General features: G+C 50.4%; 1 protein-coding gene across 1 annotated transcript in view; it reads right to left on the bottom strand.

Annotated features, from left to right (window-relative positions):
- Window positions 1–25,124, bottom strand: part of PTK2B (protein tyrosine kinase 2 beta) — a 109,787-nt gene that overhangs the window by 12,380 nt on the left and 72,283 nt on the right. Inside the window, exons 18-21 of the mRNA XM_083175056.1 lie at window positions 23,620–23,751; window positions 22,768–22,972; window positions 19,877–19,976; window positions 2,696–2,758 (exon numbers count right to left, since the gene is read on the bottom strand). Coding sequence (XP_083031182.1) covers window positions 2,696–2,758; window positions 19,877–19,976; window positions 22,768–22,972; window positions 23,620–23,751 — 500 coding nt within the window. The remainder of the gene's footprint in view (window positions 1–2,695; window positions 2,759–19,876; window positions 19,977–22,767; window positions 22,973–23,619; window positions 23,752–25,124) is intronic.

Here is a 25,124-nt window from a genome sequence, read left to right as displayed (position 1 = left end):
ACCGCGATTCCCCACCCCTGACCCCCCCCCTCCTGTCATTGCGGCAACCCCCCGCCCCCGCGACCCACCCTCCCACGATTCACTGCAACCCCCCGCGCCCCCCCTCCCACAATTCGCGGCACCCACCCCCCCCCCCGCGACCACCCCTTCCGCAATTCACGGCATCCACCCATGACCCCTCCTCCCATGATTCGCGGACACCCCTCACCTCCTCCCTCCCCCCCCACCGCCGCGATTCATGGCAACCCCAGGATTAAATGGCACATGCAAAACACTGGCACGGCTATGGTCGACAATGAAAAAGGTTGACATGAGTTTTTGAAGATTTATTTTTCTTTTTTTGAATGTTTTCATATTCATTCTCATGTGTCGACATGGACACTTATGTCAACATTTACATGTGTTGAACTTTCTGTGTTGATTTTTTCTTGTGGCGATTTGCGGCACCCCCCGCGACCCCCCTCCCGCGATTTGCAGCACCCCCCCCCCGCAATTCGTGGCACCCCCGGTGACTCCCGCGATTCGCAGCCCCACCCCGTGACACCCCCCCCCTCCTGCGATTCGCGGCTCCCCGCGACCCCCCCTCCCATGATTCACGCCGGGCCCCCCCTCCCACGGTTCACGGTGCCCCCCACGACCCCCCCTACCGCGATTCCCCACCCCTGACCCCCCCTCCTGTCATTGCGGCAACCACCCGCCCCCGCGACCCACCCTCCCGCGATTCACTGCAACCCTCCGCGCCCCCCCTCCTACAATTCGCGGCACCCACACCCCCCGCGACCCCCCCCCCTCCCGCAATTCACGGCATCCACCCACGACCCCTCCTCCCGTGATTCGCGGACACCCCTCACCTCCTCCTCCCCCCCCACCCCCGCGTGCGATTCACGGCAACCCCAGGATTAAATGGCACATGCAAAACACTGGCACGGCTATGGTCGACAATGAAAAAGGTTGACATGAGTTTTTGAACATTTATTTTTCTTTTTTGGAATGTTTTCATATTCATTCTCATGTGTCGACATGGACACCGATGAAGTGCCACACTTATGTCAACATTTACATGTGTTGAACTTTCTGTGTTGATTTTTTCTTGTAGCAATTTTTTTCCAGTGACAACTATGAACTATGTGCACGTCAACCTACACATCATCAACCAATTCTTTGTATAATATATAACACCTGTTCTGTTTTACTGTAGGTGTTTTAAGTCAGACCTTTTCCTGCTACTATTACTGTTTATGTAAATGCATTCTGAATGACAGCAACATCCTACCATCCTTCTACAAGAATATATAAACAACTAGGTGATTCATCGCGCCCCGTGCCCCCCTCTCCCGCAATTCACGGACCCCCCGCGCACCACTCTCCCGCGATTCGCAACCCCCCTCGCGCAATTCACGCCCCCTCCCACGCTTTGCGGACCCTCTCCAGCGATTCGCCGACACCTGCGCCCCCCCTCCCTTGAGTCACGGCACCCCCCGCGCCCCTCCCGCAATTCACGGCACCCCTAAGCCCCTCTTTAGTCCCCCGTATACTCACACACCCCTATCATTACCCAGCTTTCTGCTCTCCTGAACCGTAACTTCCATCACTGGGGAGTCGCTGACGCTGTTTTGCCCACATGCCCCTATCATGCCTCATAAGCCCAGCCTCCTGCTCTCATGCACCCGAACTCCCACCCAGTAGGAGGAGACACTGACTAAGGGCCACCATCCTGTACTGCCACGCTGGACCCTCACCCACTGGCAGAAGCTGCACAGTATCTCCCACCCTCCTCTTTAGTCCCCCTTATGCCCACACACCCCTATCACTACCCAGCCTCCTGTTTTCCTGTGTCGTGACCTCTGCCAGTGGGGAGCCGCTGACTCAGAAACACCCTACTATACTATTGCACACACACACCTAAACAACATCCACACACAGCCCCCCCACACCCACAAATGTCACTGTACCATCCACACTATCAATGTACATCTTACTCTGTAACCGCTTTTTAATTAAACAAAACAATACACACCCCCTTCCACATCATATGCTCTCTATTTAACACATTTCACCTATAACTCAAGTTGCAATACAGGCCATTTTTCATACAATTCTAACCATCTTTCTCATATGCAAATGTTCACAAATTAAGGGGGCGCAGCCCCTTACGACGGTGTGAAGAGCGCCCGTAGGGCGCGATGAATCACCTAGTTATGACATATGAATTTATGTCTGTATTTAGGGGTACAGGGGAATTACCACCCGTTTACTACCTGCTGTGCCGATAGTCTAACGCCAGTAGGTAGCCCGACATATATATCGCACATTGTGAAGCGGAGGACGTAAGATCCAATCTAGACTGACACAGTTGTGTTGGGGTCTAGAGCATTTTGATTCAATAACTTAAGTGTGGTTTTTGGTTTGCCTGGTGAACCAAAAGCACTGCAATTGCCCCAAAGGAATGATAATAATATTCTGCTCATTTTAGGGTTTTATTTAACTTAAAAAAATCAACCAATATAATCTCTTTAATCCTATTGCCATGGTATATAATATATAGACAGCATTAAGTTAAAATGAATACATTTTGCATCACGCACTGTGATAATAAGACAACAACATTTGTGAATAAATGTTAATACATAAATACGATTCATTAGTCGGGGGCCAATCTCTGCCGTAGACACCGCCCACAGCGCTGTGCGCTTACCTGGAACTGCAGAGGTGACAGGAGGTTCCCCGGTGCTGAGGCCTTGTACTTCGGACGACTCGGCTAAAATGAAAAGTAAAATGTTGCAAATGATTTAATCTGTAACATAACATGAAAATTCTATTGTGCGCAAGTCAGTATGTACTGTACTATGTGCGCCTGTCAGTATGTACTGTACTATGTGCGCCTGTCAGTATGCACTGTACTATGTGCGCCTGTCAGTATGTACTGTACTATGTGCGCCTGTCAGTATGTACTGCACTATCTGCTCCTGTCAACATGTACTGTACTACGTGCGCCTGTCAGTATGTACTGCACTATGTGCGCCTGTCAGTATGTACTGTACTATGTGCGCCTGTCAGTATGTACTGTACTATGTGCGCCTGTCAGTATGCACTGCACTATGTGCGCCTGTCAGTATGTACTGTACTATGTGCGCCTGTCAGTATGTACTGTACTATGTGCGCCTGTCAGTATGTACTGTACTATGTGCGCCTGTCAGTATGTACTGTACTATGTGCGCCTGTCAGTATGTACTGTACTATCTGCGCCTGTCAACATGTACTGTACTACGTGCGCCTGTCAGTATGTACTGCACTATGTGCGCCTGTCAGCATGTACTGTACTATGTGCGCCTGTCAGTATGTACTGTACTATGTGCGCCTGTCAGTATGCACTGTACTATGTGCGCCTGTCAGTATGCACTGTACTATGTGCGCCTGTCAGTATGTACTGTACTATGTGCGCCTGTCAGTATGCACTGTACTATGTGCGCCTGTCAGTATGCACTGTACTATGTGCGCCTGTCAGCATGTACTGTACTATCTGCGCCTGTCAGCATGTACTGTACTATCTGCGCCTGTCAGCATGTACTGTACTATGTGCGCCTGTCAGTATGCACTGTACTATGTGCGCCTGTCAGTATGCACTGTACTATGTGCGCCTGTCAGTATGCACTGTACTATGTGCGCCTGTCAGTATGCACTGTACTATGTGCGCCTGTCAGTATGTACTGTACTATCTGCGCCTGTCAGCATGTACTGTACTACGTGCGCCTGTCAGCATGTACTGTACTATGTGCACCCGTCAGCATGTACTGTACTATGTGCACCTGTCAGCATGTACTGTACTATGTGCGCCTGTCAGTATGTACTGTACTGTGTGCGCCTGTCAGTATGTACTGTACTATCTGCACCTGTCAGCATGTACTGTACTACGTGCGCCTGTCAGCATGTACTGTACTACGTGCGCCTGTCAGTATGTACTGTACTATGTGTGCCTGTCAGTATGTACTGTACTATGTGTGCCTGTCAGTATGTACTGTACTATCTGCGCCTGTCAGCATGTACTGTACTACGTGCGCCTGTCAGTAAATACTGTACTATGTGCGCCTGTCAGCATGTACTGTACTATGTGCGCCTGTCAGAATGTACTGTACTATGTGCGCCTGTCAGTATGTACTGTACTATGTGCGCAAGTCAGTATGTACTGTACTATCTGCGCAAGTGAGTATGTACTGTACTATCTGCGCCTGTCAGCATGTACTGTACTATGTGCGCCTGTCAGCATGTACTGTGCTATGTGCGCCTGTCAGCATGTACTGTACTATGTGCGCCTGTCATTATGCACTGTACTATGTGCGCCTGTCATTATGTACTGTACTATGTGCACCTGTCAGTATGTACTGAACTATGTGCGCCTGTCAGTATGTACTGTACTGTGTGCGCCTGTCAGTATGTACTGTACTATGTGCGCCTGTCAGTATGCACTGTACTATGTGCGCCTGTCAGTATGCACTGTACTATGTGCGCCTGTCAGTATGCACTGTACTATGTTTGCCTGTCAGTATGCACTGTACTATGTGCGCCTGTCAGTATGTACTGTACTATGTGCGCCTGTCAGTATGTACTGTACTATGTGCACCTGTCAGTATGTACTGTACTATGTGCACCTGTCAGTATGTACTGTACTATGTGCGCCTGTCAGTATGTACTGCGCTATGTGCGCCTGTCAGTATGTACTGTACTATGTGCGCCTGTCAGTATGTACTGTACTATGTTTGCCTGTCAGTATGCACTGTACTATGTGCGCCTGTCAGTATGTACTGTACTATGTGCGCCTGTCAGTATGTACTGTACTATGTGCACCTGTCAGTATGTACTGTACTATGTGCACCTGTCAGTATGTACTGTACTATGTGCGCCTGTCAGTATGTACTGCGCTATGTGCGCCTGTCAGTATGTACTGTACTATGTGCGCCTGTCAGTATGTACTGTACTATGTGCGCCTGTCAGCATGTACTGTACTATGTGCGCCTGTCAGTATGTACTGTACTATGTGCGCCTGTCAGTATGTACTGTACTATGTGCACCTGTCAGTATGTACTGTACTATGTGCGCCTGTCAGCATGCACTGTACTATGTGCGCCTGTCAGTATGCACTGTACTATGTGCGCCTGTCAGTATGTACTGTACTATGTGCGCCTGTCAGCATGTACTGTACTATGTGCGCCTGTCAGTATGTACTGTACTATGTGCACCTGTCAGCATGTACTGTACTATGTGCACCTGTCAGTATGCACTGTACTATGTGCGCCTGTCAGTATGTACTGTACTATGTGCACCTGTCAGCATGTACTGTACTATGTGCACCTGTCAGTATGCACTGTACTATGTGCGCCTGTCAGTATGTACTGTACTATGTGCACCTGTCAGCATGTACTGTACTATGTGCGCCTGTCAGCATGTACTGCGCTATGTGCGCCTGTCAGTATGCACTGTACTATGTGCGCCTGTCAGCATGTACTGTACTATCTGCGCCTGTCAGCATGTACTGTACTATCTGCGCCTGTCAGCATGTACTGTACTATGTGCGCCTGTCAGTATGCACTGTACTATGTGCGCCTGTCAGTATGCACTGTACTATGTGCGCCTGTCAGTATGCACTGTACTATGTGCGCCTGTCAGTATGCACTGTACTATGTGCGCCTGTCAGTATGTACTGTACTATCTGCGCCTGTCAGCATGTACTGTACTACGTGCGCCTGTCAGCATGTACTGTACTATGTGCACCCGTCAGCATGTACTGTACTATGTGCACCTGTCAGCATGTACTGTACTATGTGTGCCTGTCAGTATGTACTGTACTATGTGTGCCTGTCAGTATGTACTGTACTATGTGCGCCTGTCAGTATGTACTGTACTATGTGCGCCTGTCAGTATGCACTGTACTATGTGCGCCTGTCAGTATGCACTGTACTATGTGCATCTGTCAGTATGCACTGTACTATGTGCGCCTGTCAGTATGTACTGTACTATTTGCGCCTGTCAGTATGTACTGTACTATCTGCGCCTGTCAGCATGTACTGTACTATCTGCGCCTGTCAGCATGTACTGTACTACGTGCGCCTGTCAGCATGTACTGTACTACGTGCGCCTGTCAGTATGTACTGTACTATGTGTGTCTGTCAGTATGCACTGTACTATGTGCGTCTGTCAGCATGTACTGTACTATGTGCGCCTGTCAGTATGTACTGTACTGTGTGCGCCTGTCAGTATGTACTGTACTATCTGCACCTGTCAGCATGTACTGTACTACGTGCGCCTGTCAGCATGTACTGTACTACGTGCGCCTGTCAGTATGTACTGTACTATGTGTGCCTGTCAGTATGTACTGTACTATGTGTGCCTGTCAGTATGTACTGTACTATCTGCGCCTGTCAGCATGTACTGTACTACGTGCGCCTGTCAGTAAATACTGTACTATGTGCGCCTGTCAGCATGTACTGTACTATGTGCGCCTGTCAGAATGTACTGTACTATGTGCGCCTGTCAGTATGTACTGTACTATGTGCGCAAGTCAGTATGTACTGTACTATCTGCGCAAGTGAGTATGTACTGTACTATCTGCGCCTGTCAGCATGTACTGTACTATGTGCGCCTGTCAGCATGTACTGTGCTATGTGCGCCTGTCAGCATGTACTGTACTATGTGCGCCTGTCATTATGCACTGTACTATGTGCGCCTGTCATTATGTACTGTACTATGTGCACCTGTCAGTATGTACTGAACTATGTGCGCCTGTCAGTATGTACTGTACTGTGTGCGCCTGTCAGTATGTACTGTACTATGTGCGCCTGTCAGTATGCACTGTACTATGTGCGCCTGTCAGTATGCACTGTACTATGTGCGCCTGTCAGTATGCACTGTACTATGTTTGCCTGTCAGTATGCACTGTACTATGTGCGCCTGTCAGTATGTACTGTACTATGTGCGCCTGTCAGTATGTACTGTACTATGTGCACCTGTCAGTATGTACTGTACTATGTGCACCTGTCAGTATGTACTGTACTATGTGCGCCTGTCAGTATGTACTGCGCTATGTGCGCCTGTCAGTATGTACTGTACTATGTGCGCCTGTCAGTATGTACTGTACTATGTGCGCCTGTCAGCATGTACTGTACTATGTGCGCCTGTCAGTATGTACTGTACTATGTGCGCCTGTCAGTATGTACTGTACTATGTGCACCTGTCAGTATGTACTGTACTATGTGCGCCTGTCAGCATGCACTGTACTATGTGCGCCTGTCAGTATGCACTGTACTATGTGCGCCTGTCAGTATGTACTGTACTATGTGCGCCTGTCAGCATGTACTGTACTATGTGCGCCTGTCAGTATGTACTGTACTATGTGCACCTGTCAGCATGTACTGTACTATGTGCACCTGTCAGTATGCACTGTACTATGTGCGCCTGTCAGTATGTACTGTACTATGTGCACCTGTCAGCATGTACTGTACTATGTGCACCTGTCAGTATGCACTGTACTATGTGCGCCTGTCAGTATGTACTGTACTATGTGCACCTGTCAGCATGTACTGTACTATGTGCGCCTGTCAGCATGTACTGCGCTATGTGCGCCTGTCAGTATGCACTGTGCTATGTGCGCCTGTCAGCATGTACTGTACTATGTGCACCTGTCAGTATGCACTGTACTATGTGCGCCTGTCAGCATGTACTGTACTATGTGCGCCTGTCAGTATGTACTGTACAATGTGCGCCTGTCAGTATGTACTGTACTATGTGCGCCTGTCAGTATGTACTGCACTATGTGCGCCTGTCAGTATGTACTGTACTATGTGCACCTGTCAGTATGTACTGTACTATGTGCACCTGTCAGTATGCACTGTACTATGTGTGCCTGTCAGTATGCACTGTACTATGTGTGCCTGTCAGTATGCACTGTACTATGTGTGCCTGTCAGTATGCACTGTACTATGTGCGCCTGTCAGTATGCACTGTACTATGTGCGCCTGTCAGTATGTACTGTACTATGTGCGCCTGTCAGTATGTACTGTACTATCTGCGCCTGTCAGCATGTACTGTACTATGTGCGCCTGTCAGTAAATACTGCACTATGTGCGCCTGTCAACATGTACTTTACTATGTGCGCCCGTCAGCATGTACTGTACTATGTGCGCCTGTCAGTATGCACTGTACTATGTGCGCCTGTCAGTATGCACTGTACTATGTGCGCCTGTCAGTATGCACTGTACTATGTGCATCTGTCAGTATGCACTGTACTATGTGCGCCTGTCAGTATGTACTGTACTATGTGCGCCTGTCAGTATGTACTGTACTATGTGCACCTGTCAGTATGTACTGTACTATGTGCACCTGTCAGCATGTACTGTACTATGTGCACTTGTCAGCATGTACTGTACTATGTGCACCTGTCAGTATGCACTGTACTATGTGCAGCTGTCAGTATGCACTGTACTATGTGCGCCTGTCAGTATGTACTGTACTATGTGCACCTGTCAGCATGTACTGTACTATGTGCACTTGTCAGCAAGTACTGTACTATGTGCACCTGTCAGTATGTACTGTACTATGTGCTCCTGTCAGCATGTACTGTACTATGTGCGCCTGTCAGTATGTACTGTACTATGTGCGCCTGTCAGTATGTACTGCACTATGTGCGCCTGTCAGTATGTTCTGTACTATGTGCACCTGTCAGCATGTACTGTACTATGTGCGCCTGTCAGTATGCACTGTACTATGTGTGCCTGTCAGCATGTACTGTACTATGTGTGCCTGTCAGTATGCACTGTACTATGTGTGCCTGTATGTGCATCTGTCAGTATGTACTGTACTATGTGCGCCAGTCAGTATGTACTGTACTATGTGCACCTGTCAGCATGTACTGTACTATGTGCGCCTGTCAGCATGTACTGTACTATGTGCACCTGTCAGCATGTACTGTACTATGTGCATCTGTCAGTATGCACTGTACTATGTGCGCCTGTCAGTATGTACTGTACTATGTGCACCTGTCAGCATGTACTGTACTATGTGCGCCTGTCAGTATGTACTGTACTATGAGCGCCTGTCAGTATGCACTGTACTAAGTGCGCCTGTCAGTATGTACTGTACTATATGCGCCTGTCAGTTAGTACTGTACTATGTGTGCCTGTCAGCATGTACTGTACTATGTGCTCCTGTCAGCATGTACTGTACTACGTGCGCCTGTCAGTATGTACTGTACTATGTGCGCCTGTCAGTATGTACTGTACTATGTGCACCTGTCAGCATGCACTGTACTATGTGCATCTGTCAGTATGTACTGTACTATGAGCGCCTGTCAGCATGTACTGTACTATGTGCGCCTGTCAGTATGCACTGTACTATGTGCATCTGTCAGCATGTACTATACTATGTGCGCCTGTCAGCATGTACTGTACTATGTGCGCCTGTCAGCATGTACTGTGCTATGTGCGCCTGTCAGTATGTACTGCACTATGTGCGCCTGTCAGCATGTACTGTACTATGTGCACCTGTCAGCATGTACTGTACTATGTGCACCTGTCAGCATGTACTGTACTATGTGCACCTGTCAGCATGTACTGTACTATGTGCGCCTGTCAGTATGCACTGTACTATGTGCGCCTGTCAGTATGTACTGTACTATGAGCGCCTGTCAATATGTACTGTACTATGTGCGCCAGTCATTATGTAATGTACTATGTGCGCCTGTCAGTATGCACTGTACTATGTGCATCTGTCAGTATGCACTGTACTATGTGCTCCTGTCAGCATGTACTGTACTATGTGCGCCTGTCAGTATGCACTGTACTATGTGCGCCTGTCAGTATGCACTGTACTAAGTGTGCCTGTCAGTATGCACTGCTGGCTGCGGGAGGGACGCAGGAATGTCCCCGCAAACCGGGACATTCCCGCTGTAATCAGGATTGTTGGGAGGTATGGATAACCGGCAAAGCCACGAATTTCTCAGCTTTGTGGGTCAACCAGAATGACCTCCTAAGTGAGAGACAGACAGAGCAGTATTCTAGTGGTATAATTTAGACACGATTGTCTATACTTTATTATTATTTTAACAACAATTATTGTTATTATCCTTTATTTATATGGCGCCACAAGGGTCTGCAGCGCCCAATGACAGAGTACAGAAACAGGAACCAAATGACCACAAGAAGACAGTAGAGAACATTGCAGGATATGGACGAGGTATATAAGCATTGCTGCATCAGCGATCATACACACAGCAGCAGACCCCAGGGGTCAGGTGCCGGGATAACCAATTAGGCTGCAACCAGACCGGTAATTGTTTATCTTCCAAGAGGTTTGAACTTCGCTGAATGAGAATTCCCGCACACGATGGGACTGTCTCATTATCCAAGATGATGGCCCAGGCGTCGGGGGAAGGGAGGGGACGTGTTTATAGGAAGAGAAGAAATTGCACCTATTAGTGTCATTTTCGCTGACCAATTACCCCAGAGATATTTTCTAAAGATATATAAGGAATTATGGAGAGTATCTCGGAAGTGGGTCAATTCCAGGCGGTTTCCAGCGTGATAGATAATAAATATGTTGAATGAACTGAAGTCTCACATGTAGTTCTATTGTAAAGCGCAACAGAATCTGCTGCGCTATATAAAAAATCACCACCAGCGTCACCACCTGGGAAGGAAAGTGTGTGTATGTGTGTGTGTGTGTGTGTGTGTGTGGGGGGGGGGGTATGTATCCCCTAGTTGCTAGATCATGTCCAGTGATCATTTTGCATTTGGGAGGCACAACTGCATCATTATATGCCGCAAAGGGGGTCCTCAGTAGCGTATGCCAGTTTTACAGGAACGCCTGTCCATGCAGAATGTAACACTGCAGGCTGCAGTACATGGCACCAATGTCTCTCCGAGCTATTACTATGGGTCTATGTACTAAGTCTTGGACAGAGATAAAGTACCAACCATTCACCCCATAACTGTCATTTTTCAAATGCAGCCTGTAACATGGCAGTTAGGGGGAACTTTAACTCCTTCTATTGTATCTGTATCCAAGACTTAGAACATGAACCACTGAGTATCTACCCTTTAGCAACAGGGTTAATATAAAGGATATTTGGCCAGATGCACTAAGCTTCAAACCCCCCCCAGTGTCTTCCAATACAGCACTACACGCCCCCGGTGTCTTCCAATACAGCGCTACACGCCCCCAGTGTCTTCCAATACAGCGCTACACGCCCCCAGTGTCTTCCAATACAGCGCTACACGCCCCCAGTGTCTTACAATACAGCGCTACACGCCCCCAGTGTCTTCCAATACAGCAAGACACGCCCCCAGTGTCTTCCAATACAGCGCTACACGCCCCCAGTGTCTTCCAATACAGCGCTACACGCCCCCAGTGTCTTCCAATACAGCACTACACGCCCCCAGTGTCTTCCAATACAGCATTACCCGCCCCCGGTGTCTTCCAATACAGCACTACACGCCCCCAGTGTCTTCCAATACAGCGATACATGCCCCCAGTGTCTTCCAATACAGCACTACACGCCCCCAGTGTCTTCCAATACAGCACTACACGCCCCCAGTGTCTTCCAATACAGCACTACACGCCCCCAGTGTCTTCCAATACAGCGCTACACGCCCCCAGTGTCTTCCAATACAACGCTACACGCCCCCCAGTGTCTTCCAATACAGCGCTACACGCCCCCAGTGTCTTCCAATACAGCGCTACACGCCCCCAGTGTCTTCCAATACAGCGCTACACGCCCCCAGTGTCTTCCAATACAGCGCTACACGCCCCCAGTGTCTTCCAATACAGCGCTACACGCCCCCAGTGTCTTCCAATACAACGCTACACGCCCCCCAGTGTCTTCCAATACAGCGCTACACGCCCCCAGTGTCTTCCAATACAGCGCTACACGCCCCCAGTGTCTTCCAATACAGCACTACACGCCCCCAGTGTCTTCCAATACAGCGCTACACGCCCCCAGTGTCTTCCAATCCAGCGCTACACGCCCCCGGTGTCTTCCAATCCAGCGCTACACGCCCCCGGTGTCTTCCAATACAGCACTACATGCCCCCAGTGTCTTCCAATACAGCGCTACACACCCCCAGTGTCTTCCAATACAGCACTACATGCCCCCAGTGTCTTCCAATACAGCGCTACACGCCCCCAGTGTCTTCCAATCCAGCGCTACACGCCCCCGGTGTCTTCCAATACAGCACTACATGCCCCCAGTGTCTTCCAATACAGCACTACGCGCCCCCAGTGTCTTCCAATACAGCACTACACGCCCCCAGTGTCTTCCAATACAGCACTACCCGCCCCCAGTGTCTTCCAATCCAGCGCTACACGCCCCCGGTGTCTTCCAATACAGCACTACACGCCCCCAGTGTCTTCCAATACAGCACTACACGCCCCCAGTGTCTTCCAATCCAGCGCTACACGCCCCCAGTGTCTTCCAATACAGCACTACACGCCCCCAGTGTCTTCCAATACAGCACTACACGCCCCCCAGTGTCTTCCAATACAGCGCTACACGCCCCCGGTGTCTTCCAATCCAGCGCTACACGCCCCCGGTGTCTTCCAATACAGCACTACATGCCCCCAGTGTCTTCCAATACAGCGCTACACGCCCCCAGTGTCTTCCAATACAGCACTACATGCCCCCAGTGTCTTCCAATACAGCGCTACACGCCCCCAGTGTCTTCCAATCCAGCGCTACACGCCCCCGGTGTCTTCCAATACAGCACTACATGCCCCCAGTGTCTTCCAATACAGCACTACGCGCCCCCAGTGTCTTCCAATACAGCACTACACGCCCCCAGTGTCTTCCAATACAGCACTACCCGCCCCCAGTGTCTTCCAATCCAGCGCTACACGCCCCCGGTGTCTTCCAATACAGCACTACACGCCCCCAGTGTCTTCCAATACAGCACTACACGCCCCCAGTGTCTTCCAATCCAGCGCTACACGCCCCCAGTGTCTTCCAATACAGCACTACACGCCCCCAGTGTCTTCCAATACAGCACTACACGCCCCCCAGTGTCTTCCAATACAGCGCTACACGCCCCCAGTGTCATCCAATACAGCACTACACGCCCCCAGTGTCTTCCAATACAGCACTACACGCCCCCAGTGTCTTCCAATTCAGCGCTACACGCCCCCAGTGTCTTCCAATACAGCACTACACGCCCCCAGTGTCTTCCAATACAGCACTACCCGCCCCCAGTGTCTTCCAATCCAGCGCTACACGCCCCCGGTGTCTTCCAATACAGCACTACACGCCCCCAGTGTCTTCCAATACAGCACTACACGCCCCCAGTGTCTTCCAATACAGCACTACACGCCCCCAGTGTCTTCCAATACAGCAAGCCACGCCCCCCAGTGTCTTCCAATACAGCACTACCCGCCCCCAGTGTCTTCCAATCCAGCGCTACACGCCCCCGGTGTCTTCCAATACAGCACTACACGCACCCAGTGTCTTCCAATACAGCACTACACACCCCCAGTGTCTTACAATATAGCACTACCCGCCCCCAGTGTCTTCCAATACAGCGCTACACGCCCCCGGTGTCTTCCAATACAGCGATACATGCCCCCAGTGTCTTCCAATACAGTGATACACGCCCCCGGTGTCTTCCAATACAACGCTACACGCCCCCAGTGTCCAATACAGCGCTACACGCCCCCAGTGTCTTCCAATCCAGCGCTACACGCCCCTAGTGTCTTCCAATACAGCAAGCCACGCCCCCGGTGTCTTCCAATCCAGCGCTACACGCCCCTAGTGTCTTCCAATACAGCAAGCCACGCCCCCCAGTGTCTTCCAATACAGCGCTACACGCCCCCAGTGTCTTCCAATACAGCACTACACGCCCCCCAGTGTCTTCCAATACAGCGCTACACGCCCCCAGTGTCTTCCAATACAGCACTACCCGTTCCCGGTGTCTTCCAATACAGCGCTACATGCCCCCAGTGTCTTCCAATACAGCGTTACACGCCCCCGGTGTCTTCCAATACAGCGCTACACGCCCCCAGTGTCTTCCAATACAGCGCTACACGCCCCCAGTGTCTTCCAATACAGCGCTACATGCCCCCAGTGTCTTCCAATACAGCACTACACGCCCCCAGTGTCTTCCAATACAGCACTACCCGTTCCCGGTGTCTTCCAATACAGCGCTACACGCCCCCAGTGTCTTCCAATACAGCACTACCCGTTCCCGGTGTCTTCCAATACAACGCTACACGCCCCCGGTGTCTTCCAATACAGCGATACATGCCCCCAGTGTCTTCCAATACAGCACAACATGCCCCCAGTGTCTTTCAATACAGCACTACACACCCCCAGTGTCTTCCAATACAGCGCTACATGCCCCCAGTGTCTTCCAATACAGCGTCTTCCAATACAGCACTACACGCCCCCCAGTGTCTTCCAATACAACGCTACACGCCCCCAGTGTCTTCCAATACAGCGATACACGCCCCCAGTGTCTTCCAATACAGCGTCTTCCAATACAGCACTACACGCCCCCCAGTGTCTTCCAATACAACGCTACACGCCCCTAGTGTCTTCCAATACAGCGCTACACGCACCCAGTGTCTTCCAATACAGCGCTACACGCACCCAGTGACTTCCAATACAGCGCTACACGCCCCCAGTGTCTTCCAATACAGCGCTACACGCACCCAGTGTCTTCAAATTCAGCACTACATGCCCCCAGTGTCTTCCAATACAACGCTACACGCCCCCAGTGTCTTCCAATACAGCACTACACGCCCCCAGTGTCTTTCAATACAGCACTACACACCCCCAGTGTCTTCCAATACAGCGCTACATGCCTCCAGTGTCTTCCAATACAGCGTCTTCCAATACAGCACTACACGCCCCCCAGTGTCTTCCAATACAACGCTACACGCCCCCAGTGTCTTCCAATACAGCACTACACGCCACTAGTGTCTTCCAATACAGCGCTACATGCACCCAGTGTCTTCCAATACAGCGCTACACGCACCCAGTGACTTCCAATACAGCGCTACACGCCCCCAGTGTCTTCCAATACAGCGCTACACGCACCCAGTGTCTTCAAATTCAGCACTACCCGCCCCCAGTGTCTTCCAATACAACGCTACACGCCCCCAGTGTCTTCCAATACAACGCTACATGCCCCCAGTGTCTTCCAATACAGCAAGACACGCCCCCGGTGTCTTCCAATACAGCATTACACGCCCCCAGTGTCTTCCAATACAGCACTACCCGCCCCCGGTGTCTTCCAATACAGCGCTACATGCCCCCAGTGTCTTCCAATACAGCACTACACGCCCCCAGTGTCTTCCAATACAGCGCTAAACACCTCCAGTGTCTTCCAATACAGCACTACACGCCCCCAGTGTCTTCCAATACAGCACTACACGCCCCCAGTGTCTTCCAATACAACACTACATGCCCCCAGTGTCTTCCAATACAGCGCTACACGCCCCCAGTGTCTTCCAATACAGCACTACACGCCCCCAGTGTCTTCCAATACAGCCCTACCCGCCCCCGGTGTCTTCCAATACAGCGATACACGCCCCCAGTGTCTTCCAATACAACACTACCCGCCCCCAGTGTCTTCCAATACAGCGCTACACGCCCCCAGTGTCTTCCAATACAGCGCTACACGACCCCAGTGTCTTACAATACAGCGATACACGCCCCCAGTGTCTTCCAATACAGCGCTACACCACCCCAGTGTCTTACAATACAGCGCTACACGCCCCCAGTGTCTTCCAATACAGCACTACACGCCCCCAAGTGTCTTCCAATACAGCGCTACACGCCCCCAGTGTCTTCCAATACAGCACTAGACGCACCCAGTGTCTTCCAATACAGCGCTACATGCCCCTGGTGTCTTCCAATACAGCGCTACACGCCCCCAGTGTCTTCCAATACAGCGCTACACGCCCCCAGTGTCTTACAATACAGCGATACACGCCCCCAGTGTCTTCCAATACAGCACTACATGCCCCCAGTGTCTTCCAATACAGCACTACACGCACCCAGTGTCTTCCAATACAGCACTACACGCCCCCCAGTGTCTTCCAATACAACGCTACACGCACCCAGTGTCTTCCAATACAGCGCTAGACGCCCCCAGTGTCTTCCAATACAGCGCTACACGCCTCCAGTGTCTTCCAATACAGCACTACATGTCCCCAGTGTCTTCCAATACAACGCTACACGCCCCCAGTGTCTTCCAATACAACGCTACACGCCCCCAGTGTCTTCCAATACAGCACTACATGTCCCCAGTGTCTTCCAATACAACGCTACACGCCCCCAGTGTCTTCCAATACAGCACTACCCGCCCCCGGTGTCTTCCAATACAGCGATACACGCCCCCCAAGTGTCTTCCAATACAGCGCTACACACTTTTAGTGTCTTCCCACTAGTGCAAGGAGCCGCTAATATTATCTTATCCATGGTTCCCGGCCACCACCACTAGTGCAAGGAGCCGCTAATATTATCTTATCCATGGTCCCCGGCCACCACCACTAGTGCAAGGAGCCGCTAATATTATCTTATCCATGGTCCCCGGCCACCTCCACTAGTGCAAGGAGCCGCTAATATTATCTTATCCATGGTTCCCGGCCACCACCACTAGTGCAAGGAGCCGCTAATATTATCTTATCCATGGTCCCCGGCCACCACCACTAGTGCAAGGAGCCGCTAATATTATCTTATCCATGGTCCCCGGCCACCACCACTAGTGCAAGGAGCCGCTAATATTATCTTATTCATGGTCCCCGGCCACCTCCACTGGTGCAAGGAGCCGCTAATATTATCTTATCCATGGTCCCCGGTTACCTCCACTGGTGCAAGGAGCTGCTAAAATTATCTTATCCATGGTCCCCGGCCACCTCCACTAGTGCAAGGAGCCGCTAATATTATCTTATCCATGGTCCCCGGCCACCTCCACTGGTGCAAGGAGCCGCTAATATTATCTTATCCATGGTTCCCGGCCACCACCACTAGTGCGAGGAGCCGCTAATATTATCTTATCAATGGTGCCCGGCCACCACCACTAGTGCAAGGAGCCGCTAATATTATCGTATCCATGGTCCCCGGCCACCTCCACTAGTGCAAGGAGCCGCTAATATTATCTTATCCTTGGTCCCCGGCCACTTCCGCTATTGCAAGGAGCTGCTAATATTATCTTATCCATGGTCCCCGGCCACCTCCACTAGTGCAAGGAGCTGCTAATATTATCTTATCCATGGTCCCCGGCCACCTCCGCTAGTGCAAGGAGCCGCTAATATTATCGTATCCATGGTCCCCGGCCACCTCCACTAGTGCAAGGAGCCGCTAATATTATCTTATCCATGGTCCCCGGCCACCTCCACTAGTGCAAGGAGCCGCTAATATTATCTTATCCATGGTCCCCGGCCACTTCCGCTAGTGCAAGGAGCCGCTAAAATTATCTTATCCATGGTCCCCGGCCACCTCCACTAGTGCAAGGAGCTGCTAATATTATCTTATCCATGGTCCTCGGCCACCTCCACTGGTGCAAGGAGCCGCTAATATTATCGTATCCATGGTCCCCGGCCACCTCCACTAGTGCAAGGAGCCGCTAATATTATCTTATCCATGGTCCCCGGCCACTTCCGCTAGTGCAAGGAGCCGCTAAAATTATCTTATCCATGGTCCCCGGCCACCTCCACTAGTGCAAGGAGCTGCTAATATTATCTTATCCATGGTCCTCGGCCACCTCCACTGGTGCAAGGAGCCGCTAATATTATCGTATCCATGGTCCCCGGCCACCACCACTAGTGCAAGGAGCCGCTAATATTATCGTATCCATGGTCCCCGGCCACCACCACTAGTGCAAGGAGGCGCTAATATTATCTTATCCATAGTCCCCGGCCACAACCACTAGTGCAAGGAGCCGCTAATATTATCTTATCCATGGTCCCCGGCCACTTCCGCTAGTGCAAGGAGCTGCTAAAATTATCTCATCCATGGTCCCCGGCCACCTCCACTAGTGCAAGGAGCTGCTAATATTATCTTATCCATGGTCTCCGGCCACCTCCACTAATGCAAGGAGCCGCTAATATTATCTTATCCATGGTCCCCGGTTACCTCCACTACTGCAAGGAGCCGCTAATATTATCTTATCCATGGTCCCCGGCCACCTGCACTAGTGCAAGGAGCTGCTAATATTATCTTATCCATGGTCCCCGGTTACCTCCACTAGTGCAAGGAGCCGCTAATATTATCTTATCCATGGTCCCCGGCCACCACCACTAGTGCAAGGAGCCTCTAATATTATCTTATCCATGGTCCCCGACCACTTCCGCTAGTGCAAGGAGCCGCTAATATTATCTTATCCATGGTCCCCGGCCACCTCCACTAGTGCAAGGAGCCGCTAATATTATCTTATCCATGGTCCCCGGCGACCTCCACTAGTGCAAGGAGCCGCTAATATTATCTTATCCATGGTCCCCGGCCACCTCCACTAGTGCAAGGAGCCGCTAATATTATCTTATCCATGGTCCCCGGCGACCTCCACTGGTGCAAGGAGCCGCTAATATTATCTTATCCATGGTCTCCGGCCACCTCCACTAGTGCAAGGAGCCGCTAATATTATCTTATCCATGGTCCCCGGTTACCTCCACTACTGCAAGGAGCCGCTAATATTATCTTATCCATGGTCCCCGGCCACCTGCACTAGTGCAAGGAGCTGCTAATATTATCTTATCCATGGTCCCCGGTTACCTCCACTAGTGCAAGGAGCCGCTAATATTATCTTATCCATGGTCCCCGGCCACCACCACTAGTGCAAGGAGCCTCTAATATTATCTTATCCATGGTCCCCGGCCACTTCCGCTAGTGCAAGGAGCCGCTAATATTATCTTATCCATGGTCCCCGGTCACCTCCACTAGTGCAAGGAGCCGCTAATATTATCTTATCCATGGTCCCCGGCGACCTCCACTAGTGCAAGGAGCCGCTAATATTATCTTATCCATGGTCCCCGGCCACCTCCACTAGTGCAAGGAGCCGCTAATATTATCTTATCCATGGTCCCCGGCCACCTCCACTGGTGCAAGGAGCCGCTAATATTATCTTATCCATGGTCCCCGGCCACCTCCACTAGTGCAAGGAGCCGCTAATATTATCTTATCCATGGTCCCTGGTTACCTCCACTGGTGCAAGGAGCCGCTAATATTATCTTATCCATGGTCCCCGGCCACCTCCACTAGTGCAAGGAGCCGCTAATATTATCTTATCCATGGTCCCCGGCCACTTCCGCTAGTGCAAGGAGCCGCTAATATTATCTTATCCACGGTCCCCGGCCACCTCCACTAGTGCAAGGAGCCGCTAATATTATCTTATCCATGGTCCCCGGCGACCTCCACTAGTGCAAGGAGCTACTAATATTATCTTATCCATGGTCCCCGGCCACCTCCACTAGTGCAAGGAGCTGCTAATATTATCTTATCCATGGTCCCCGGCCACCTCCACTAGTGCAAGGAGCCGCTAATATTATCTTATCCATGGTCCCCGGCCACTTCCGCTAGTGCAAGGAGCCGCTAATATTATCTTATCCATGGTCCCCGGCCACCTCCACTAGTGCAAGGAGCTGCTAATATCTTATCCATGGTCCCCGGCCACCTCCACTGGTGCAATGAGCCGCTAATATTATCTTATCCATGGTCCCCGCCCACTTCCGCTAGTGCAAGGAGCCGCTAATATTATCTTATCCATGGTCCCCGGCGACCTCCACTAGTGCAAGGAGCCGCTAATATTATCTTATCCATGGTCCCCGGCAGCGGACGGTCACTGGCTGTATTACAGGAATGTCAGAGACACAAGGTCAGGTCTGTGTAGAATAAATGACTTACCTTGGGTGGGGGTTCTATCGGCTCAATGATTTTTGGGGGGCGTTGGCGATTATTCTTCTCTTTATCCTTCACTATCTCTTTCTCCGTCTGATAGATGTCGCTGTGGATGAAATGGGGAAGAGAAGGAAAATCATGACACCAGGGAAGGACAAGAGCACGGGTTGATAGGCTGACTGTATAAAGTACATTATACAATGCCTGGCACCTGGGTCGCTCACGGTGTAATCACACTATGAAGCTATACATTGGGAGCCAGCTCTGTTCTCTGCTCAGACCGTACAGCTATCAGTCATCCCGTGACTGTGCCATTAATCGTGCCCGGCGCTCGGCGCCCAGATCCAATAAAAGCCGGCATATTGCATTGTGCACAGACTTCACTCCTGCACCATAAATAGTAAAATATGCCGCCACAAATGGAATTGTTTGTGCTTTTAAAGATATATTACATTAATAACGCCAATGCTTTTTTTATTAACGCCAATGCCCTGTGACTGGTGGTTTGAGGATTGATGGCGGAACATGAATGTAAATCTGGGCCGTGACTTAAACAGCGTTTGTTGCCAGGACCATGATAAATAGGTTGACTTACTTTTCTAGAAGTAAATTACTTTATATAATCGGGAGCAAAGGATGAAACAGGTCCCAACATTTCTATTTGCATTCACAGCTTTCATTGTGTATGGGGGATGTACAGTAGAGGCCCTTAAAGACATCTATATCTACCCATAGTCTACCCAAAATTATTGCAGTCTGGCATCTGTAAGGCTCAATGAACTAGTGATTAGGTGGTGTCGGACCAGCAGGTTGAATGGAAATGTTTTCCCAGCTAAAATAGTGTCTGCTTTATATCACAGCAGGGGTGCAAAGACCTTTCTCAGAGCCTGATTTGGAACCAATAGGGAAAACTATAGACCAACTTTAACAAATGTGAGTGCACTCCTCACCATTTATCTCACTATACAACCAACTCATGTTTAAATGTTGTTTGTAATGCTATCATTTGTTTGACATTGTAATCCACTGGTTAGAAAGGTTGTTGTTTGCATCAACAAACAATGTGTCACTTTTCATCTTTCATCAGCTAAATATTTGCTTTACTATTAACCTGTAGTAGTAGTAGTAGTACGTTTATTTATAAGGCGCCGCAAAGTGTCCGCAGCGCCGTACATAACAAACAAAAAAAAAAACAAATTACAAGGTAACGTACAGGGTGTGTTGAAAGATACAGTATAAATAGGGGTATAGCTGGTAGAACTAAAATCAGCATCAGTTCAGAAGTAGGTGTCAAAATTGTCAAGGAGACTGAAGATGAAGTAGAGGAAGGGAAGAACAGGACAGGAGCACAGGTGAGGTAATGGGGTAGGGTGAGTACGTGAGGAAGGAGGGCCCTGCTCATAAGAGTTAACATACTAAAAATAGGTGGGTGGACGAACGAAATGCAATAGGATAAGTAGGAACGGAGGGGAACGGAGGCAGGATAGGAGGATCAAAAGAGGTTAGGAGGAGGGATAGGCTAGTCGAAAAAAGTGGGTTTTGAGGGAGCGCTTGAAGGAGGTAAGGGAATCAGATAGCCTGATGGGTGGCGGGAGGTTGTTCCAGTGCAGGGGGGCAGCGCGAGAGAAATCTTGGACACGGGAGTGGGAGGAGGTGATTAGGTGAGAGGTCAGTCGGCGGTCAGCGATGGAGCGAAGAGGACGGGAGGGAGTGTGGATAGAGATCAGTGAAGAGAGGTAGGGAGCTGTGGAGGAGGAGAGAGCCTTGTAGGTGGTGGTGAGGAGTTTAAAGAGAACTCGGAAAGGAATGGGGAGCCAGTGAAGAGATAAACAGAGGGGGGAGGCGGAGGTAGAGCGGCGGGAGAGGAAGATGAGCCTAGCAGCAGCGTTAAGAATGGATTGGAGAGGTGCGAGGCGGGTGAGAGGTAGCCCAGAGAGAAGGATGTTGCAGTAGTCAAGGCGGGAGATGACAAGAGAGTGAATGAGAATTTTGGTCGCGTCAGTGGAGAGGAATGGTCTGATGCGTGAGATGTTGCGTAGGTAAAAGCGGCAAGACTGTGAGAGAGCACGAATGTGGGGGGGTGAAAGAGAGGGAGGAGTCCATGATGACACCGAGGCAGCGCGTTTGGTCGGTGGAGGTGATCTCGGTTTCACCAATGCTGATGGAGATAGGGGTAGAAGAGGGGATGTTCGGGGGATGGAAGATTAGAAGTTCAGTTTTAGCCATGTTTAGTTTCAGGAAGCGTTGGGTCATCCAGGCTGAGATGGCCGTGAGGCATTCTGAGACCTTGGACAGGAGTGATGGGGATAGGTCGGGGGAGGAGAGATAGATTAGGGTATCATCAGCATAAAGGTGGTAATGAAAACCATAGGAGCTGATGAGGGTGCCCAGAGAGGTGGTGTAGAGGGAGAAGAGGAGAGGGCCAAGGACTGACCCTTGGGGAACACCGACTGGCTGGGGGGTAGTAGGAGAGGAGGAGCTCGGAGTGGAGACGGAGAAGGAGCGATCGGAGAGGTATGAGGTGAACCAGGAGAAGACCGTGCCAGTGATGCCAAAGGAGCGGAGGGTGTTGAGCAGGAGAGGGTGGTCAACAGTGTCAAAGGCAGCCGACAGATCAACCTGTGAATTACATTGGTATTACTAGATTTTTTTCTGTTTGATTATGTGTACTCTGTAAGTGGGCCATGTGGAACCCTTGTGGCACCATATAAATAAAGTATAATAATAATAGGGTCCTAGGTAAGATACTGCTTTGGGCCCCAGCAGTCCATGTGGTACTCCTGAGGATGGCAGAATCTTCCCTCTTGAGTATGTACTATTTATACGGTATGGTGCTGTGAGGGCCCGGTGGTGCTGTGAGGGCCCGATGGTGCACTGCCGTCCGGTGGTTACGTTACCTCAAGCTGCAGACAAGCTCTGTAAATTTGGGTCTCTCTGAGGGGTCGTAGGTCCAGCATCTGGTCATTAGTGTGTAGAGAGTTGGGGGGCAGGCCTCAGGCTTTGGTAGACGGTCTCCCTTCTCAATGACGCTGATCACGTCTTTGTTTTCCAGCCAGAAGAACGGCTGCTTGCCAAATGAGAGGATTTCCCACATACAGACGCCTAAAAAAAACAAAAACACATTTCACAAAATAAAACATTTAAAAGTTTTTTTTAAAACTATCCCGTTCTTGCAAGGAAATAGTTCAACAACAATTGTATTGGGAGCTATAGGGTTTCCTATTATTACTTATCATTGGCATGGGTTCAGAAATTCAACATTAATGTGTACACTATGATTGTTGGCAGAGGATTCTTAATGATTTTAGGGTAACGGTTGGGTTACGTAAGCGTTGGGTTAAGGCTGTGGTTGGGGCTAATTAAAATATCTATGGAAAACGGCATGTCCAAGTTGCCAACTGTTGACACTGTGAATGTTGACCAGTGCCATGTTGACCTTCTGTGTCAACAGTCTAAACGTTGACCTTTTATACCATACCTAATAATGTATCATTCCTTGGAGGAAATTAACATTTCTATTTTATTGCCCGTTTTATTGCTATAGGAAATGGGGAGAAGATGCCAGTTTATGAACTTTTGACTGTAAAAGTGCAGAATTAGGCAACGGTGACATCAGGGGGACTTGATGGGGTAAGGAAGATCAAATCCTTATTTCTCTGCATATCATTTCTCTCCAAGTGCCAGCGCTTTTATAACCTGGGAAAGGCGCAGTGCAGACACCAGGCGTAACGCCTGCACACAGATCTCACCAAACATCCAGACATCGCTGGCCGATGTAAAGCGGCGGAAATTGATCGACTCTGGTGCCATCCACTTGATTGGGAGCCGAGTTACCGAAGCTGTGGAGCAAGACAGCGAGAGAGAGAGAGGGAAGTATGATAGAAAAAAAGAGGGACAAAGGGGGAGAGGGGGGAGAGGAGTGAGAGGGTGGGGGGGGGAGAGATACACAGATAGAGACAGGGCAGAAAGAGAGGGAGAGAGAGGTGGGGGGAAGGGAGAGAGAGGGAGAGACAGGCAGGGAAGAAGAGGTGGGGGAAGGGAGAGAGAGGGAGAGAGAGAGACAGGGCAGGAAGAGAGGGGGGAGAGGTGGGGGGAAGGGAGAGAGGGAGAGACAGGGCAGGAAGAGAGGTGGGGGGAAGGGAGAGAGAGGGAGAGAGAGAGAGAGACAGGGCAGGAAGAGAGGGGGGGGGGAGAGGATGAAGGGAGAAAGGGGAGCAGGTGAGAGGGTGAGGGATGTAAAGGGAGAGACAGTGTGAGTGAGAGAGAGAGAGAGAGCAGAGAGCGAAGAAAAGAGAAAAGTGAGTGAGAGAGAGATACATAGGGAGAGAGAGCAACAGATGCAGAGAGAGAGAGATACAGAGAGAGGGAGAGATACAGAGAGAGAGAGAGATGCAGAGAGAGAGGGAGAGATGCAGAGAGAGAGAGAGATACAGAGAGAGAGGGAGAGATACAGAGAGAGAGGGAGAGATGCAGAGAGAGAGGGAGAGATGCAGAGAGAGAGAGAGAGAGAGAGAGAGAGAAGAGAGAGAGAGAGAGAGCAGAGAGAGAGGGAGAGAGAGAGAGAGAGAGAGAGAGAGAGAGAGAGAGAGAGAGAGGGAGATGCAGAGAGAGAGAGAGAGAGAGAGGGAGAGATGCAGAGAGAGAGAGAGAGAGAGATGCAGAGAGAGAGAGAGAGAGAGAGAGAGAGGGAGAGATGCAGAGAGAGAGAGAGAGAGAGAGAGAGATGCAGAGAGAGAGAGAGAGAGATGCAGAGAGAGAGAGAGAGAGAGAGGGAGAGATGCAGAGAGAGGAGAGAGAGAGAGAGAGAGATGCAGAGAGAGAGAGAGGAGAGATACAGAGAGAGAGAGAGAGAGAGAGAGAGAGAGAGAGAGAGAGAGGGAGAGATGCAGAGAGAGAGAGAGAGAGAGAGAGGGAGAGATGCAGAGAGAGAGAGAGAGAAGAGAGAGAGAGAGAGAGAGAGAGAGAGAGGAGAGATGCAGAGAGAGAGAGAGAGAGAGAGAGGGAGAGATGCAGAGAGAGAGAGAGAGAGAGGAGAGGAGATGCAGAGAGAGAGAGAGAGAGAGAGAGGAGAGATGCAGAGAGAGAGAGAGAGAGGGAGAGATGCAGAGAGAGAGAGAGAGAGGAGAGATGCAGAGAGAGAGAGAGAGGAGGAGAGATGCAGAGAGAGAGAGAGAGAGAGAGAGAGAGAGAGAGGGAGAGAAGCAGAAGAGAGAGAGACGAGAGAGAGAGAGAGAGATGCAGAGAGAGAGAGAGA

Source organism: Crinia signifera, chromosome 3, assembly GCF_055691185.1.
Source record: "Crinia signifera chromosome 3, ASM5569118v1, whole genome shotgun sequence".
In the NCBI taxonomy this organism is placed as follows: domain Eukaryota; kingdom Metazoa; phylum Chordata; class Amphibia; order Anura; family Myobatrachidae; genus Crinia; species Crinia signifera.
This window is presented reverse-complemented; position numbering and strand designations above follow the sequence as displayed.